General features: G+C 47.9%; 1 protein-coding gene across 1 annotated transcript; it reads right to left on the bottom strand.

The window, feature by feature from the left end:
• Positions 1 to 346: 346 nt before the first annotated feature.
• On the bottom strand, positions 347 to 2,500 carry Ankrd34b (ankyrin repeat domain 34B). Its single transcript, XM_051172423.1, has one exon. The coding sequence runs from the start codon at positions 2,498 to 2,500 to the stop codon at positions 977 to 979; it is 1,524 nt and encodes a 507-aa protein (XP_051028380.1). The 3' UTR covers positions 347 to 976.
• Positions 2,501 to 17,533: the final 15,033 nt, after the last annotated feature.

Below are 17,533 nucleotides of genomic sequence, written 5' to 3'. Positions count from 1 at the left end.
GGGGAGTTGAGCTGTCAGAGGACCTCTGTTGGTAGTAGTCATCCCTCGCCCCATTGTTTGAGACAGGGTCTCTTAACCTTAGTATAGACAAGCCATCTGAGTCAGAAGCCTCTGAGGAGTCTCCTAGCCCTGTTGCTCATCTCCCCACAGGGAATGCTGGGATTACAGATACTTGCACTACTGGGTCTAGTTGACATATGGATTCTGGGAATCAAAACTCAGGTATTCAGGCTCACACAGCCAGTGAGCCCCCTCCTCAGCCCCTCAGCTGCCATTACAAACCATGATTGCTCAGCCTAACTCATTTTTCATGTTTTAAAATTCTAAATCAAACCTTTACATGGATTCTGGGAATCCAAACTCAGGTATTCAGGCTCACACAGCCAGTGAGCCCCCTCCTCAGCCCCTCAGCTGCCATTACAAACTGTGATTGCTCAGCCTAACTCGTTTTTTATGTTTTAAAATTCTAAATCAGACCTTTACCTTCCTGAGTCAACATTTCTGCAGAATCTGTTTATTTTTCCTTTCTAGTGTAGCTTCACTGATGTCGGTGTTTTCTCTGGTGATTTTGGCAACATGGGAAATTACAACCTGCTTGACATAAAGTGTTGGCCAAAATTACTGATGTGAGAGCATTGTTTCATAACAGAACTTGAAGCCAAGCTAAAGTTTTAAGACCTGTTTCAAAACAGGCCACTTTCTTTCTTGGAGACTTGCTGTTTAGATGGAAAACTTGGACCACATGTAAGTTGATAAATATTGGACATTTTGAGAACAGCTTTCCTTTTGTTAGAATTCTCTCAGAAGCTACATATTAAGGTGTGGTCACGGTACCTAATACAAAATACACTATATTTTGATCTGCCTAGCCGCGATGCACTAGCTAAGACTTAAAAGGATACAGTTAAGATTTCTTCTCTAAGTCTATGATTTTCTGAGACAGACACTTGGACATAATGTGTTTTCTAATCGTCCCTTAAAAATTTACTAATTGCTTAATTTGTTCTGTCTGCAGTGACTGCCTCCTTAACAGCATCTTTTTGCTTTTGAATTCTTTCGGGAAAATGGGGCCCGTTGGCATAAGCATTTTTTGACCACATGAAAGGCTGCACAGCTTGTTGTTGACGCCGACATCTGTGATGGGAGGGTGAGGATTCACATTTAAGGGTGGCAGAAACCCAGGTCTGCTCTGCATGAGACTGTGATCTATGGGGAAAGCTCCAGAGCCACGCCTTTCCAAAATCGCATGGTTCCTCCTGCTCAGAGGACCTGGAGGGACAGTCTCCACTAATTCTTTGGAACCTGATGGCAAGGAAGGAGATGGAGCGAAGAGCCTTTTCTTTGCAGGTTTGCCCTCTTCTGGGGTTGGAGGGGTAACACTGTCAGAGAGCTGTGAATCGGAGCTATAGTGATTGGCCCCCGAGTTTCGCTTTTGAACTATACTTTTTAAAGTGGAGGCAAAGATCTGGTTAGAATCTGGGTCCTGGTCAGTGGGAGTTTCCATGCATGGCTGGTTTCCTTCAGGAAACAAAGAATGGTAATTTATTTCATCATATGACATCTTCCTTGAGTTGACCTGGTCAAAGGCCCTGAGCAAGTGTGCAGTGTCTTTTACATCAATGCTCTGGTGCCTGGTGATGAAACGCTTAGAGAGCGCCAGCGCGCTGGTTTTGTAGGCGATTTCTTCTTCTGGAGTGATATCTTGCAGCTCCTCTTGCAAGGAGGCCACCCTGGCCTGGTGCTTTAATGATGGGGCACTCTTGATCCAGGCTGGAGCCTGGGAGAGCTTGGGCCCATTAGTGGTCATCACAGGCTTCATCCGAGGAGAGTCTAGGTCCCACGCATTATCACTGCTTCCAGACAACTCCTTATCTTTAAAGCCAAAAAGCGTCAGGTCCGACTCAGAAGAGTAAGAGAGCGGCAACGAGGCTGTTTTGATGTCGATTTCTGAAGGCGTGGCCGGCGGATGGCTGTCATCCAAGTCTGCCGGAGGCATGTTTAGATACTGCTGGGTGGTGTGCCTCCCAGAGGGCGATTTTGCTGTCGTTATGATGATGACCTCTTTCCCTTTCGCCTGGCAAGCACTAAGGAGGACTTTGAGCGTGTCTCTGTCTTCTGCGTTTATAGCATAAACCAGAGCTGAGTAACCAGAGTGGTCCTGCAAGCTGAGGTCCGCCCCGCTCTTGAGGAGCAAGGAGACCACCTCCGGGCCGGCTCTTTCTAAGCATGCGTGCATCAGAGCACTTTTCCCAGATTTGTCCTGTATGTTGGGGTCGGCGCTGTTCTCTAGAAGGTATTTAACCATCTTGGTTCTACCGACACTCTGCTGGTCAACGTGTTTGGTCTTACAGGCAATCATTAAAGGTGTTTCCCCACGGTCATTGCTCTCGTTGATGTAGGCACCACCTTCTAGCAAAAGTCTCGTGAGGCGAAGCCGGCTTTGATGGACCGCTTTGATCAAAGAATTTCCATCAGTCGAAACCTCTGTGCCTTCATCCATCTTGAAAAGTCAGAAATCAATACCTGGTAATCAAAGAAATTGAAGATTAGTCAGAATCCATGTCCAACTTGTATTCATTTTGTCATTTGTCTATTTCTTAATTACATATAAAGGGGATCTAAATTGCAAAAATAAAAGAAATTTTAGAATAATAGTGACCTTTATGGAATTGTAAGTTAAAACGTTTCTTTAAAATCTTCCTCGAAGAATGCAGTACCAACTTAGAATTCTCCTAAATCTCACATTTAACAATAGTCTACTTATTTTCTGCTCTTAAAGAAAATATTTTAGCCGGGCATGGTGGCGCACGCCTTTAATCCCAGCACTCAGGAGGCAGAGGCAGGCAGATGACTGTGAGTTTGAGGTCAGCCTGGTCTACAAAGTGAGTCCAGGATAGCCAAGGCTACACAGAGAAACTCTGTCTTGGGGGAGAAAAGAAAAGAAAAGAAAATATTTTAAATACTAATATAAAAAAGCAAATTTGGGTTAGAGAAATGGCTCAGCAGGTAAGGGAGCTTGCTATGGAAGCATAAGAACTTGAGTTTGACTCTGTAGCACCCCTGTAAAAGCCAGGTATGGGCCTGTAATTCAAGGGTCAGAGAGGCAGATATGTAGGCAATATTTTTTACTCTATTTGGGAGGAGTGTGTTCCTTAATGCCTCTACCTCCCTTCCAACGCCCTGACCCTAGGTAGGTGAGAATGAAGGTTAAAAGGGACAGGGAGCGTAGCCCTCTTTAGACTTAGTTCCGCATGGTTAGGGTTGTTGGGTTCTTTGGGAAAATACCAATCTCAGTCGTCAGGATATCGAGGAGTGCAGCAATGGCAAACACAGCAGGACAAAGAAGCAGCCTTCTTCCTCCCCTGTCTGTGTCCTCAAAGCCCTTTCCTCTCTCTCTCTCTGGGCTCTGGTATTTATACCCTCCCAGAGTCCTCAGAATTCCACTAACTCCAGCTCCATAGACCACGGCCCGCATGAGGTAATTATCAGCCGGGGACAAACCAAAGCAGCCCAATATCTCAGACTTGGTATTAAAACAAAAACATATTTGCATAATATAACTGAGTTTTTAAAGAAACCAAAACTCCCACTACACAGGTAGATTCCAGGAGCTAGCCCAGCTGCAAAGTTGAGTTTTAGGTTTAATGAGAGACCTTGTGTCAACGGTATAAGGCAGAAAGCAATAGTAGAGGCCCTCTAGTAACCTTGTGTGGTTGCAGTAGTGCAAGTACATGGGCCTGGGCATCGCCCCAACCACACACATGTGCACATGCACAAACACCCACCTAAATAAAAATAAATCCTAAGGAAAAATGACTTAAAAAAAAAAACAAAACAAAACTGGAGAGATGGTTCAGTCATTAAGAGCACTGGCTGTTCTTCCAGAGGATCCAGGTTCAATTCGCAGCGCCCTCCTGGTAGCTCAAAGCTGTAACTTCAGGTCCAGTGGGTGTGATACCTTTTTCTGGTCTCCTCAGGAACCACCCAAATGGTACTCAGACATACAAGCAGGAAAAACATGCAAATATACACATATATACATATAAAATAATATTTAAAAAATAGAAAGAAACTCCAAAAGGAGCCATGCAGGCTTTGTAAACACTTAATTTTTACCATTGACACTAAAAGTACTTGTTTAATTTATTTAAATATTTCTGATTCAGACTTCCTCAATAGACCATCTCATTAGGGGTAATAATTATCACTTCATATTGAGCTAAGAGAAAAATATGCCTGTCAATACTGCTTACAGTAGGAGACAAAGATCAGATAAGTATTATAAATATGGTATGTATTACATGTAGATATAATTTGCATTGTTTTGGAAAAGTATTGTTTCTCTTAGTCACAGTTTTTTCATTATTTAGAGCATATTTTATTAGTTGCTGAGGTCAATCCCACATAGATAAGAATCCGTATGTCATACAGAGCATTACCTTTGTACAAATGAAAGCTACAAACATTTCTGGGCCATTATAGTTGTTCATGTCTATTCATTGCCAACCTAGCACAGTAAACTGGCTAATCATCGATTTTAAAATGTAAGATTATGACCCCCAGCATGGTGGATCGCTCTTGTAATCCTGACCTGAGAGGTTCAGGCAAGAGGATCACCATGTGTTGGAGGTCAGTCTGATCTTCATAATTAAGATATTTAAGGCCAGTGTGGGAGCTACAGGGTGAGACCTCAAAATTAAATAAATAAAAGGGGTAAAGACTTGTGGGGCATGGTTGATAATAGGATGGGTGGGTAAAACACTAGTCTCCTACTAGAAGGAAAACACGCACGCAGAGCGCAGAAAGTGGGAGGGGAAAGACAAAGGCGGCATGCCCAGAAATGAATTCATCGTTGACATATGTAAGGGCCTCATAGGCTCCGGGCAGAGCTGCCAAGAGACCAGCCTGTCCCAAGGAGCTCACAGAGACTTCGGAAGATTGTGTATAGAGCTGGTTACAGTAAGAGTCAGGGAATTTAAACAGCTTTAGTAATCTAGGGACCAAAAAAAAAAAAAAAAAAAAAAAAAAGGGCTTTGCATAAGCCAGACATTTGGAGCTTCTTTCTGAGATTGTGTAATAATGTAGGCAGGCGTGGTGGTGGCTCATGCCTTTAATCCCAGCACTTGGAAGGCAGAGGCAGGTGGATCGCTGTGAGTTCGAGACCAGCCTGGTCTACAGAGTGAGTCCAGAACAGCCAGGGCTACACAGAGAGACCCTGCTTTTAAACCCCACCCCACCCCCCAAAAAAAAAAGAATTTAGAAGGCTGGGCTAAGAGTGTGGTTCACTGGTAGAGCGTTTGCCTAGCACATGAAAGGCCCTCGGTTCTGTCCCCAGAACCAACCAACAAACAAATACAATTAAGGGGCCAATGAGAAGCCTAGATAAATAAAGGCGCTTGCTCTGCAGCCCAATGACCTGGGTTTGACTCCTAGGCCCTATATAAAGGGGGAAAAAGACAACCAACTGCAGGAACCTGTCCTCCAACCCCACATGTGCACCATGGCGTCTACTCGCACACCACACTGCAATAAAAAAATATTTGGGGGCCGGAGAGATGGCTCAGAGGTTAAGAGCACTGACTGCTCTTCCAGAGGTCCTGAGTTCAATTCCCAGCAACCACATGGTGGCTCACAACCATCTATAATGTGATCTGGTGCCCTCTTCTGGCCTGCAGGTGTACATTCAGGCAGAACACTGTATATATAATAAATAAATCTTTTAAAAATATTTTAAAAATTAACATTAAATTTTTAAAAAAGACTTTTACAGGCAGACAAAAGAGGAAGGGAGATGCTGAAGCCTAAAGTGCAATTATACGCGATGACAGGCTCTGTTTATAGGGGCAGAACCAAACTCGCAAAATATCATGGTAGATGGCTAGGGTTAGGGCTTACACGGCAAAATGCACACGACTTATTTTGCTCCCTCCGAAATCTCCCCAAAATAAATAGTTTTGTTTTGTTTTGTTTTTAATTCATTCACAAAGCCAGAGAAAAAAACAGGAAAGACAGCAGCATCCTGGGAGCCCCAAAACAGAGGAACCAGCTCAAGAAAGCTAAGACCCAACCTCGTGTTCAACAGGGAATCTTTAAAGCAGGAAGCTTCAGAACTGGGGTCTCAAAATAAGGAGGGGCAGGTCAAAAAATGCTCGGGGGGGGGGGGGCGGGTAGAGGAGGCAAAGCCTTTGCTGCTCGGGTAAGTACATACCCTGAGTTTGAGAATTCATCTCCAGCCATTATATTAGCCCAACCTTCGCCCAGATCCCTGAGCAATGCTGGTACATGAAAGCCTGGGAGATGTGGACAACGGATGGTCCCTCGAACTCCAGGCCACCAGGGAGAGTGAGTTCCTGCTTCCACCCTGGGACCACCCAACGGTCTGTTCTCTGAAAATGGTCTTTGGGCTGAAGATTGCTTAATGACCACTGTTTGAGAAAAGCTGAAGGCTACCCTACCTTTCACACCAGCTGGAGAAAGGTTGACAGTGACACTCGACCCCTTGGGTGTAAGCTGCTCAGGTGTGCTTTCAGCAGCTGGACCTGCCTGCGAGAATACCACAGGATTTCACAGGCCACCAGAGTTCTTCAGTGAGGCTCACAGGTGACAAGGTGTCACCCATGTGCTCCAGCCATCTCTCTGGTCTCTTTTCATCTAGTCCTTTAGTCATGAGCCTAGTCAAAACAAAAACCTGAAAGCAAATGAAAAGTCTCCCTGCATTGAAGACAGAGGCCAGGACGAACAGAGAAAGGCAAACAGGAGGGGAAAGACGGTAGTCAGGAAAATAAAAACCTAAAAGCTCAGTATCCCCCAAGGAGTAAGAAAATGTTATAAGCATGAAATAAGAGCAAGAGTGTGTCCGAAGAAGAATATTCAGAGACCGTGGACTCTCAACACGAAAGAAACCCGCATAATGCAATAGCAAATATGGATGTTGCTGGTGATGAGACTCTCAAACACAGTGAAGGAAAAAGAAAAGAAAAAAGCCGGGCTTCGTGGCATCTGCTTGTAATCCCAGAACTGGGGAAGTAGAAGCCAGAAGTTCAAAGTCAGCCTCCCAGAGAGACCCTTCCCACAAAACAGAAATAAGTGACAACAGAAAAACAAACAAACAAACAAACAAACAAACCAAAATCTATTCCAGGAACCCCAGCATTCAGATAATATTTTTCCTAAGAAAAAATGATGAGACTAGTGCCCTGGTCAACGTCAACCGTCACCCTGACAGCCTAGAGTCACCTGAGAAGAAAGACTTGATTTAGAAACTGCCTTAAAAAAAAAAAGAAAAAGAAACTGCCTAGATCAGGCTGGTCTGTGGGCAAATGTCTTAATTAGTAACTGAGGCGGAGGGGCCCAGCCCACTGTGGACTGCACCATTACTAAGCAGGTGCTTTTGGGGCGTATAAGAAAGCTAGCCCACATGAACCTGTGAGGAAGGCAGAGAGTGAACCAGCAGGCCATTCCTCCAGGCTACCTCCATGCTTCCTGCCCCGACTTCCCTCAGCGGCTGTAAGCTGGAAAGTGGAAGCCACGTATAGCCTCTCTCCTCCAAGTTCCTCTCGGCCAGAGGATTTTTATCACTGCGTCATCGGCAAGGAAACCATATCAAAGCGGGGAGCAAGAGAAACAGTCTTCAATGAAAGTGGGGACGTCCCAGGCCTGGAGAATAAAGAGTTATCAAATGGCGAATGCCCAATCAGAGCATGGCACCATGAGTGAAACAGTGCATGCCCATAACATGCCAGTCCATTTCCAGCGCAAAGCCCAGAAGATTCCACTGTCTTGATGGGGTAGCAGGGGGCAGAGGGCGGAGGGAAGTGGCCCTTGGGTGTGGGGAATAAGTCATATACCAAGGGATCAAAAAATGAGCATAGATTCAGGCACAGCAACAATAGCAGGAGACACGGTGCAGAAGTGTCCTCAAGTACCTGGAGGAGAAATGACCCTCTGCTTAGAATTCTATATTTAGCCAAACCTTCAGGCAAGAATTGGGACACGGTCTCCAGGATTAACCAAAGGATGGAATCTACCAAGATGAAATGGCAAACGACGAACAGAGCAGGTGGAAGACGGAGGCTGAAGATCACAGAAGAGAGGCACCCCAAGCCCCCAGGAAAATGCTGGAGGGACCTTCCAGGTTAATGGATGTGCACAGACATCTTCAATACCGCTACCCCACCACACTCCATCTGTCAACTGAAGACCAAAGCGCACATCAGCCTGCCTTCAGCTCTTGTCTCTACTTGCTATGTCCTGGCATTCCTCTCTCTCTTCCCCTCCGGCTCTGCTTCTGTGGTCCCAAGCAGTGCTCATTTTAGCTCTGGCCCCTCACTCAGCTCTGACACCCTGAGGTTAAGTCCTGGTGGGTTTGAGGTAGAAATGCTAAACAGCTCCACTCCCTCTGGGTACCTGGTCACTTCTCTGCACCAGGTTCAGGCCAGGGGCCATGTTGCCATGAACCAGATGGATCCTAGGACTCAACCCTGACCCTGCCTAGAGGCCTTCATGAAGGCTTCATAAACCCTGGCCCCGCTTACCTCCCGAGACTTTTACCACACACAGTCACTGTCGCTCTTCATTCGTCTAGGTGTGTGCTTGCTAGCTAGTTAAAGTCATTTTTTCTTACTAGTCACTTATAAATGGGGGACAACAACGAAAGCAAAAGGGATAACTGACAAGCACCCAAAGGGATAGTGGCTGTGCGTGGAGGAGGCTCGAAAATCCCAGTGAGGCTCTGTTTTTCAACTGGGTGTTGTATTTAGAGGCACCTATTCTTTTTTTTTTTTTTTTTTCCGATTTTTTTTTATTAATTCAGTCATATTACATCTCAATAGTTATCCCATCCCTTGTATCCTCCAATTCTTCCCTCCCTCTCGCTTTCCCCCTATCCCCTTCCCCTATGACTGTGACTGAGGGGGACCTCCTCCCCCTGTATATGCTCATAGGGTATCAAGTCTCTTCTTGGCAGCCTGCTATCCTTCCTCTGAGTGCCACCAGGCCTCCCCCTCCATGGGGCATGGTCAAATATGAGGCACCAGAGTTCGTGTGAAAGTCAGACCCCACTCTCCACTCAACTGTGGAGAATGTCCTGTCCACTGGCTAGATCTGGGTAGGGGTTCCAAGTTTACTGCAAGAGGCACCTATTCTCTAAACTCCGTCTGCACATGCTCTTCCTTACAGCCCTGTTCTCAGCGTCATAGAACCCTGTGCACACAAAAGGTCAGGGCATGCAAAGGTGGGTCGTACGAGGCCTTCCTTTCGCAACACGGCTCAGTTCGCATGGCACTGTCGATAGCATCTGTTGTCAAACATTCCATTGGCATTGCCGTGAAGAAGCTCATAAAGGCAGTACTCCAAATTGAACTGCCTTCGTTTTGATACCATCCGTGATGCACAGCCAAGCACTCTGGGGATGCATTTATAACCTGAAGGAAAGCGGATACTTTGATTTTATGTCCCTATGGTCATAGGCTAGAAAAGGCATCAAAACATACCTGAAACTTAGGGTGCAGGAGTTAAGATGACAGTGCTGGTCCCAACTGGGGCAGGTCTACCCTGGAAGGAGAGCATCTGAAAGTTGACATGTAAACACCAAAGAAACCACTGCTTTGCAGTTTTCATATTCAATTTGGTTTAGTATGAGAGGAAATAAGGAGGCTTTGGAACACTGTATCAAATACAGAAAGCATTGAGTAAGCCCAACCAGGAAATGATACAGTAGCAATCACACACACACACACACACACACACACACACACACACACACAAGCACAAAAAGTCCTTAAGCCAAAGCCATGGTTGTGAAACAGACACTGAAATAAAAACTAGTTACCATGTACTTACTTCTTTTTTTTTTTTTTTGGTTTGTTTGTTTGTTTTTTCTAAGACAAGGTCTGTATGTATGTAACTCTGGCTGTCCTGGAACTCACAATGTAGATCAGGCTGGGCCTTGAACTCATAGAGATCGAATGGCCTCTGCCCCCAGTATTGGGACTCAAGGCTCATGCCACCGTGCCCTACTCTGACTTTCAATATTACACTTTTCCATGGTTTCTAGAACTTAGACTCTCATTTGGTTCTTAAGTCTAAGAATCTTGAGGTGTGGAAAGACGGAAAGTCGTTAGGTTAAACACAACACAACATACACACACACACACACACTCCTTCTCTACAACACTAACCCTGAACACTTATGAGGACAACTCTTCCCTCACCCAGGCTGGGGTCAGGAGGCTCTAAGAAAGGGAACTGGCAGTGAACTAGAGACTGGGGTATCGGAGAGGGGCAGCGGCCTCCTCTCCATCCTACAGAAATGGGGATTTTGTGGACTGCAGGGTACCAATTGGCTGTCTCCTCTGTTTGTTATGTATAAGATGGCCTGGAGATTTAGGGGGAAAAAAGTGAGCGTCCAGGAGGCTTACTTTTTCTGTTTCTAGATCACTGTTACATGTAGGCACATGTTCACTGGGGTGGGGGCACACCTGTGTGTAGGCCGAGGTCAGTCTCCAGTGTCCTTCAGGAGTTAACTCACCTTGTTATCTGAGACAGTCTTTTACCAGGACCTAGGGCATCTTTGATAGGACTAAGTTTAGCCGGGCAAGGATCCCATGACTCTAGCTGACGCTGCTTCCCAGTGCTGAGATTTAAACTGTGCACCATCTATGTGGCCTGGAGAACAAACTCAAGTCCTCACAGTTGCATGGTAAGCATTTCACTGAAAGAGCTAGCCCCCAGCCCTTGAGATTACACTAGGATGCTCAGACTGGTCTGACTACTTGGGCTCCAACTATCATCCGTGTGCCTTAGTTTCCACAGAATGTATGGCCATAGGCACGTGCTTGCACACTGAGCTAAAATGACTTCTGACTCTGCTCCCATTTTAATATGCCACGGGTTTTAGAAGAGGATTGTCAGAAACTTTGTTCCCCAGGGGCTCCCAGCACCTCACTTTGTAGTCGCTGCCTTACCAGAACAATCATGTCTTTAGGCCTCCGCCCTCTTTGGGGAGTTCTTTCATCCTGCCAGAGCGATCTGTGAACCACAAATCCTGACATCTGAATCTGATTTACTTTTTGCAGAGTATTTGGTGAAGACGGCTTCTCTCACCTGAAATGACCTTTCCTCCTGTGGGAAGTACCCTGAGAACCCGGGGCTCGTACCACATGGACACTCGGTCAGCCCCTTTGCTAGTCTACTTTCTTGACACGTTCTCAATGTCGCTGTGCCTCCCATGCAGGTCACAGTTCAACTGGTACAGGTTCAGACTCACACAGACCCAGAATTCAATCTTAATTTTCCGATGTGTTAGCTGTTCCGCCCTAGTCAAGCCCTGGCCTCTTGAAGGGTTGGCGCCCTCAGCTGTGGAATGCCAGTCTTAACAATCCTTACGAAATCAAATCACACTAGAAGGAAGCTTTCCTAGTGTGCCTTTGGCTTGATTTACTCTTCTTCTCAATTTTATCTCAGAATTTAACCTTCTCTTTCTATCACATCCTAAGTCAAAAGCCTTTTACAGAGCTGGGAAGAGGGCTTGGTGGGTAAAGCACCCACATTGTAAGCATGAGACCCTGAGCTTGAACCCCCAGAAATCATGCTAAAAAAAAAAACAAAAACAAAAAAAAACTATGGACATGGTGGTGCATGCCTGGATCCCCATCACTCAAGAAGCAGAAACAGGTAGATCTCTGGGCCTCACTGGCCACTTAACCTAGCCTACCTGGTGAGTTCCCAGTTAGTGAAGGACATTAAGAAAAAAATGGCCGGGCGTGGTGGCGCACGCCTTTAATCCCAGCACTCGGGAGGCAGAGGCAGGCGGATCGCTGTGAGTTCAATGCCAGCCTGGTCTACAAAGTGAGTCCAGAATGGCCAAGGCTACACAGAGAAACCCTGTCTTGAAAAACCAAAAAAAAAAGAAAAGAAAAAGAAAAAAATGGTAAAGGCTAGGGAGGTGTCTTAGTCCGTGAAGCCATTACCATGCAAGGATGAGGACCAGAATTCAGGCCCCAGCACCCACATAAATGTGGGTATGACAGCCAGTCTGTAATTCCAGAACATGGAAAGTGAAGACAGACCAGCTGAATCGGTGAGCTCTAAGCTAAGGGACAGACCCCGCCTCAATAAAAAAAGGTGGCGAGCGACTGAGGACGTTCAGCCTCAACCTCTGGCCATCATGCATGTGTGCCTGCATGGCACACGTGCGCACACAGACACACATACACACGTATACACACCTACCTGTAAACCTACATGTGCTCACACAAGAACAGTGTGCACATATATATGCATAAACAGCACACACACACACACACACACACACACACACACACACACACACATACCACCAAACAGACTGCCTGAGAATAAATGCAAGGTTGTCCTCTGGCCACCATATACATAAAAATACGTGCATCTGCACACACACGAACACATACAAGTGTGCACTAAATAAATAACTTTAGGTTACAGATAGACTATTGGAATTGATTTTTTTTTTTTTTTTTTTTTTTTTTTTTTTTTTTACTCCGTAAATAATGATTCATCTGCTTGAGTGGAATCTAGTAAGAATTTACTAGATTTTCCTTATGGGTCTCTCTATTATTAGAAGATTTTAATGATTAAATAGTTGTATAAACCCTCTCTCTATTTTATTTCTTTTTAAGTTTTAGTTTATGTGTATGAATGCTTGCATGCATGTATGTCTGTGCTGGTGCCCTCAGACACCCGAAAAGGACATCAGATCCCTGGGAACCAGAGTTATAGGTGGTTGTATGGGGCCATGTGGGTGCTGGGAATTGAACCTCAGTCCCTACTGGAAGAGAAGCCAGTGCTCTTAACAGCTGAGCCATCGCTCCAGCCCCAGTCTGCGTTGAACTTAGAAGTCTTTAACTGTAGTTAGAGTGCATCACTGTGCACTTTTCCCACTGGTAAGCCTCCACTCCATTTATTTACTCCCCTTCCCTGCCTTTTTAGACTTAAGTATACTTCCAAGAACAAAACCAACTGGAGAAAAGGTGTTATCAAATGAACAATGTCAAATAAGCTTTGAAGGGAGAGGAGAGCTGTAAGAGTGGTGAATGCCACTGTTGTATATGACCCTTGACCTGCAGGCCCGGGTAGTTCCAGGCACCACACAAAATGGTAATGAGGCACAGGGCAGGAAAACAGGGGTGGCTTGAAAATCTGTGGACAGAGCATCTGCATCTCCAATGCTGCCCTCACCCCAAGCAGCTGACAAGCAGTTTCTTGGGAAAGAGACCCAAGACTGAGTGTCTGAAAAATTGTTCAGAAAGAGCGCAGAGAGTGGGGGCAGCAGATAGTGAGGAGCGAGGGACAGTTTGCAGGCTCACGCTGGGACCCCCCAGGTCTCTACTGTGCTACCAGGAAAATAGAAGACAGAGGCAAAGCATAGCATACTTAGAATCAGGAGCCCTTGGGAAAAAATATCTGTTGACAAATGGAGCAAAACATACCTACACTCGCCCTCCCAGACACCCACTCTGAATGGAAATAGAAGTTACCTGAAAACATTATTCCTAATGTCATACTTGATTTTTGTCTTGTCTCTCCTCGGGTGAGTTTTCTGTCAGCCAGCTGTCAGCGCCTACCAAAAGAAATCAAAGCTATTCAGAGGCACATAAACACTGACGGTTTGTTGTCTGCATCTCTACCATTTGGAGTTGAGTTTTTTTAATTCCTTGTTTAGAAATCCCTACAGTGTTCGGTTTATCACATTTCACTGACTACGAGTTTGTAAATGAGTCTGGAATGGATCCCACGCACAGCAACCTAGCTCAAGTCTGTCTGCGGGCGGGCGAGCCCACCCCACGAGGCCTGCCAGAGTTGATGGTGGGGGGAGGGGGCTTGGTGTTCATCTGCTTCCGTCCACACTTTGTACAGGAGAATGGAAAAGGCAGCTGGACCCTCCCAAGGTCATTCCTCTTATCTGCCTGCCCGGAGCTGAATTCTAACTTCTGTGTACTCTATCTCAATACCTCTTAGACTTCCCAAGGCAGGGCCCAGTTAGGGGGTGGGGGTTACCTGATTTGTGTGGTACCCAACGTGGCAGTTTGGTAAGACTGAGATGCTTAGAAAGGCATCTTGGAGATGATGGTCCCTGTTCCCTCTGTCCTCTTATCATGCCTAGCTTTCTGTTTATTAGGACAGGTCAGTGATTTTCCTTTGTGTTGCCTCTTATTAAACAGTTGTCTGGCTACGAGGCCAAAAAAAAAAAAAAAAAAAAAAAAGTGGGTATATGACTCTAAAGCTCAGAACAGCCCTTTCTCTTGTCTTGGTTCCTGCCCTAATGTGGAAGAGGTGGCAGGGAACCTGTGTGTGTGTGTGTGTGTGTGGTGGGCGGGGTGTCGGGCGGAGCACAATATCTACATGGCAGGCAGCAGATGACCATGAGGAGTTTAAGAATCGGGATGCATTTACTGCTTAGGAATTCAGCATTAGGTTTCACACATGCATCACCCGAGACAGGTCCTGTATATGTGAGTCCCCCTAGGCTGGCGGGACCTGGCAGAGAGATGCCAAGTGTCATCCACCAATGGCACCTCAATCATTTCTTAGTTCCAGAATCATGGCGGCCTTTAAGAAAGACTCCTCACTCCTTTTTGTTTCCCGGCTGCTTCCAAGCCCTGCACCAAGCTGCCTCCTCCACCCGTCGTCCCCAAGCGGGTTGACGATTAGATCAATTTCCTTGCAGGGGTGAAGGGCAGAGGTAGTTGCCACAACCCAGAAGAGGATTAGGGAGCCCACAGATACCAGAGAACAGTACTATCCCGAGCTTGAGTCAAGCAGGACCAGAGGCTTGCAGCCTTTTCCATCCCAATCAGGTCTTAAAAACCATAGTCCTGACGGGCAGTGCAAGAGAGCAGACAGCAATTGGAATGAGGCCAGCCAGAGGTCAGAAGCAAAATGTGTCTCTTCCAGCAAGGAGAGTCCGAGCCAAGCAAAAGATGCAATGGCTGGCCAGGAAAAGTCGGCTTGGTTGAGTCTCCAGTCTTCCAAGAAATATATTCAGAAACTGCCCAAGGGAAGGAGTTAATTGATAAGATCTGCTTTTTCCTCACACTGAGCTACAAAGCTGGGATGTCTTTTTAGTTACCTATGAGCTCCTCCCTGGGCTCTGGGGCTAGGTTATGGGGTACCTAGATCCCAACTTCTCTCCTAAGACTCCCTTCCTCAGCAAAGACAGAGACGGGGGATGGGGGTAGAAACGGCAAACCTGCCCCTCCAAAGTGTCTGGGAAGCAGCGAGGTACCAAGGTGAATGGATTTCCAGCTTGTTGAGTATGCAGGCGGCGTCTCCAAGGTCCCTGCCCGGTTCCCTCAGATTTTCCCCAGTTCAGGAGAGAGAGCAAGTCCAAGGTGCTGTCGGAGAAGGGCAAAGGAAGGTGACTGGGGCGACAGCGCTGGGGCGCGGATGGGGGCGGGGTGCTCAATTCATCGCCACCACTCCAAGCCAGGGCAGGCAGCTGTCCACGAAAAGGGCTTGTGCCAGGAGGCCCTAGGCAGTGGTCCCAGCGTAGCCGGCCAGCCTAGCACGCGGCCCTCACTGGGGAGATGGCGCGCCAGAGAGCGGGCAGCACTAGTCAATCTCCCCCCACCCCCCTCGCTCCCAGGCAGGCGCCGCTCTGCAGCCCACTCTCCGCTGAGGGGGTCTGGGTGCCTGGTGCCAAAGATGTGCGCACTAGGGAGCCGCAGGGACCGGACTGCCCACCCGGCGACCCTGATTTCTGCAACCCGAGGTTGCAATCGGCTGCGCGGCCCCAGCCGGCGATCCGCACCTCCGCTGCCCAGCGGCCACGGGCACCTGCGGCCACGCGCTCCAGCCGGACCCCACGACCCGCGCGCTCCACTGGTCGAGCGCGCGCCGCTCCCGCCGCGGGGCCGCCACCCCGCAGCCTGGGCCCCGGGCTGCTCCGCACACGCCGCGAGGCCCGAAGGCGGCGAATCCGCAGCCCCGCGGGGTCCGGGAGCGAGCTGCCAACGGGGGCTAGAGACCTGCGGGGACCCGGAGGCGCGCGGCGGGGCACGGAAGGGCGGGAGGCTCTCGGGAGGCCCCTGAAGCCCGTTGGCTCTCGGTGGCCCGCAGTGGTCCGCGGTAACAAGGTCTCGGTTCCCGCCCTGGCAGCTGCGGTGTCAAATGCGTGGAAGGTGCCGGTTCACGGGGCGCACCGAGGCCACGCGGCCTCGCGACCCTCGGTGCTGTCCTCTCGCGGCCGTCACCGCATCCCAAAGTTTCCCCAAGTGCAGCCGGCGGACTGACCTGGGACGCGCTGTCGGATCCGTAGTGGTCCTTCCCTCACCTTCGCGATCGGCTCCTGCTCGGACGCGCCGTCCGAGCTGGGTGACTGTCCACGATTCCGCGGCGACTTCGAGCTCAGCCCCCGGTCGGTGCCGCCGGGCCCCCGCCCCGGCTCTGCAGATACAGGCGGGCCACGAAGCGCTGGAGCGGGAGCCGCGAGGCGCGCACCTCGCCAGACGCCGGGCTGGCGCTTCCGCTGGGAGTGACGCGCCCGCGCTCCGCCGCGCTGCAGGTGGGGGCGGCGGGCCAGTCCAGGCCCGGGGGGCCAGAAGATGCTCTCCGAGGCTCCGTCTTTGCTCCTAAGCCCCGCCCCGTCTCCCCTCCAGGCCCCTGAGCTTTGACAGCTGCGACTGTTGGGGAGGAAAAGGGACAGAAGCTTAGCGTGGACAGATAAAGACGACCCCCGAGTGCCCTTGGTCCGAGTCTGTGTCCATATTCCCTTCCATCTCATAACCATCTTGTTGGTCTGAGATTCAGGTCCCTTTGCCCACTGTTCCTTCCCCCACTTTAGCTAAAGGCAGAACCTCTCACATCAGGATTGATCGTTTATGGGAGCAACCAGTTTGTTTTTATTTTTATGAATTTATAACGTCATTATACTCTAATTAAGACTTAATAGAATGGCTAACAAAATTTCGCAAAATAAATTTGAGTTATTGAGCTCCAATGAGATACTAAGAAAAAAAAGGAAATTAAGTTGATGAAAAGGTTTCAGCTCTTCACATATCTTGGAAGGATCTGGTGGCAGAAAAGACAGATCTTTTCTGACCAGAAAATGTCAACCAAAACTAGTTTGCAGGGGGCCAGGCTGGTGACACTCACTTGCAATCCTAGCACTGGGAAGGAGTTGAGAAGACAGAGTGAATTCAAGGCCAAATTGTGAACCATGCTTGCCTAAAAGCAAATTAGTTTGTAGTTTTGACATATCCAAAGGGGAAGGGAATATACCCCTGGGCAGGTTTCCTTTATTTAAACAAAATCCCTGTGATATGGTCGCCTAAGTAAGTATTTGTCACACATTCACAGGGCATGTCGCACCAGAGGCAGCGCCCTAAGAAGGTAGACTCCCTGGGGTGGGTCACTGTTTGTTTACACACATTCATTTGGAGGGTCCCAGAAAGGACAGAACAAACTTCTCCCAAGGCATGGGTCGTCTCCCCTTCATCCCTCTCTCTCTCTCTCTCTCTCTCTCTCTCTCTCTTTTTAAGTTTTATTAATGCATACA

The sequence above is a fragment of the Acomys russatus genome, chromosome 30, assembly GCF_903995435.1.
Source record: "Acomys russatus chromosome 30, mAcoRus1.1, whole genome shotgun sequence".
In the NCBI taxonomy this organism is placed as follows: Eukaryota; Metazoa; Chordata; class Mammalia; order Rodentia; family Muridae; genus Acomys; species Acomys russatus.
This window is presented reverse-complemented; position numbering and strand designations above follow the sequence as displayed.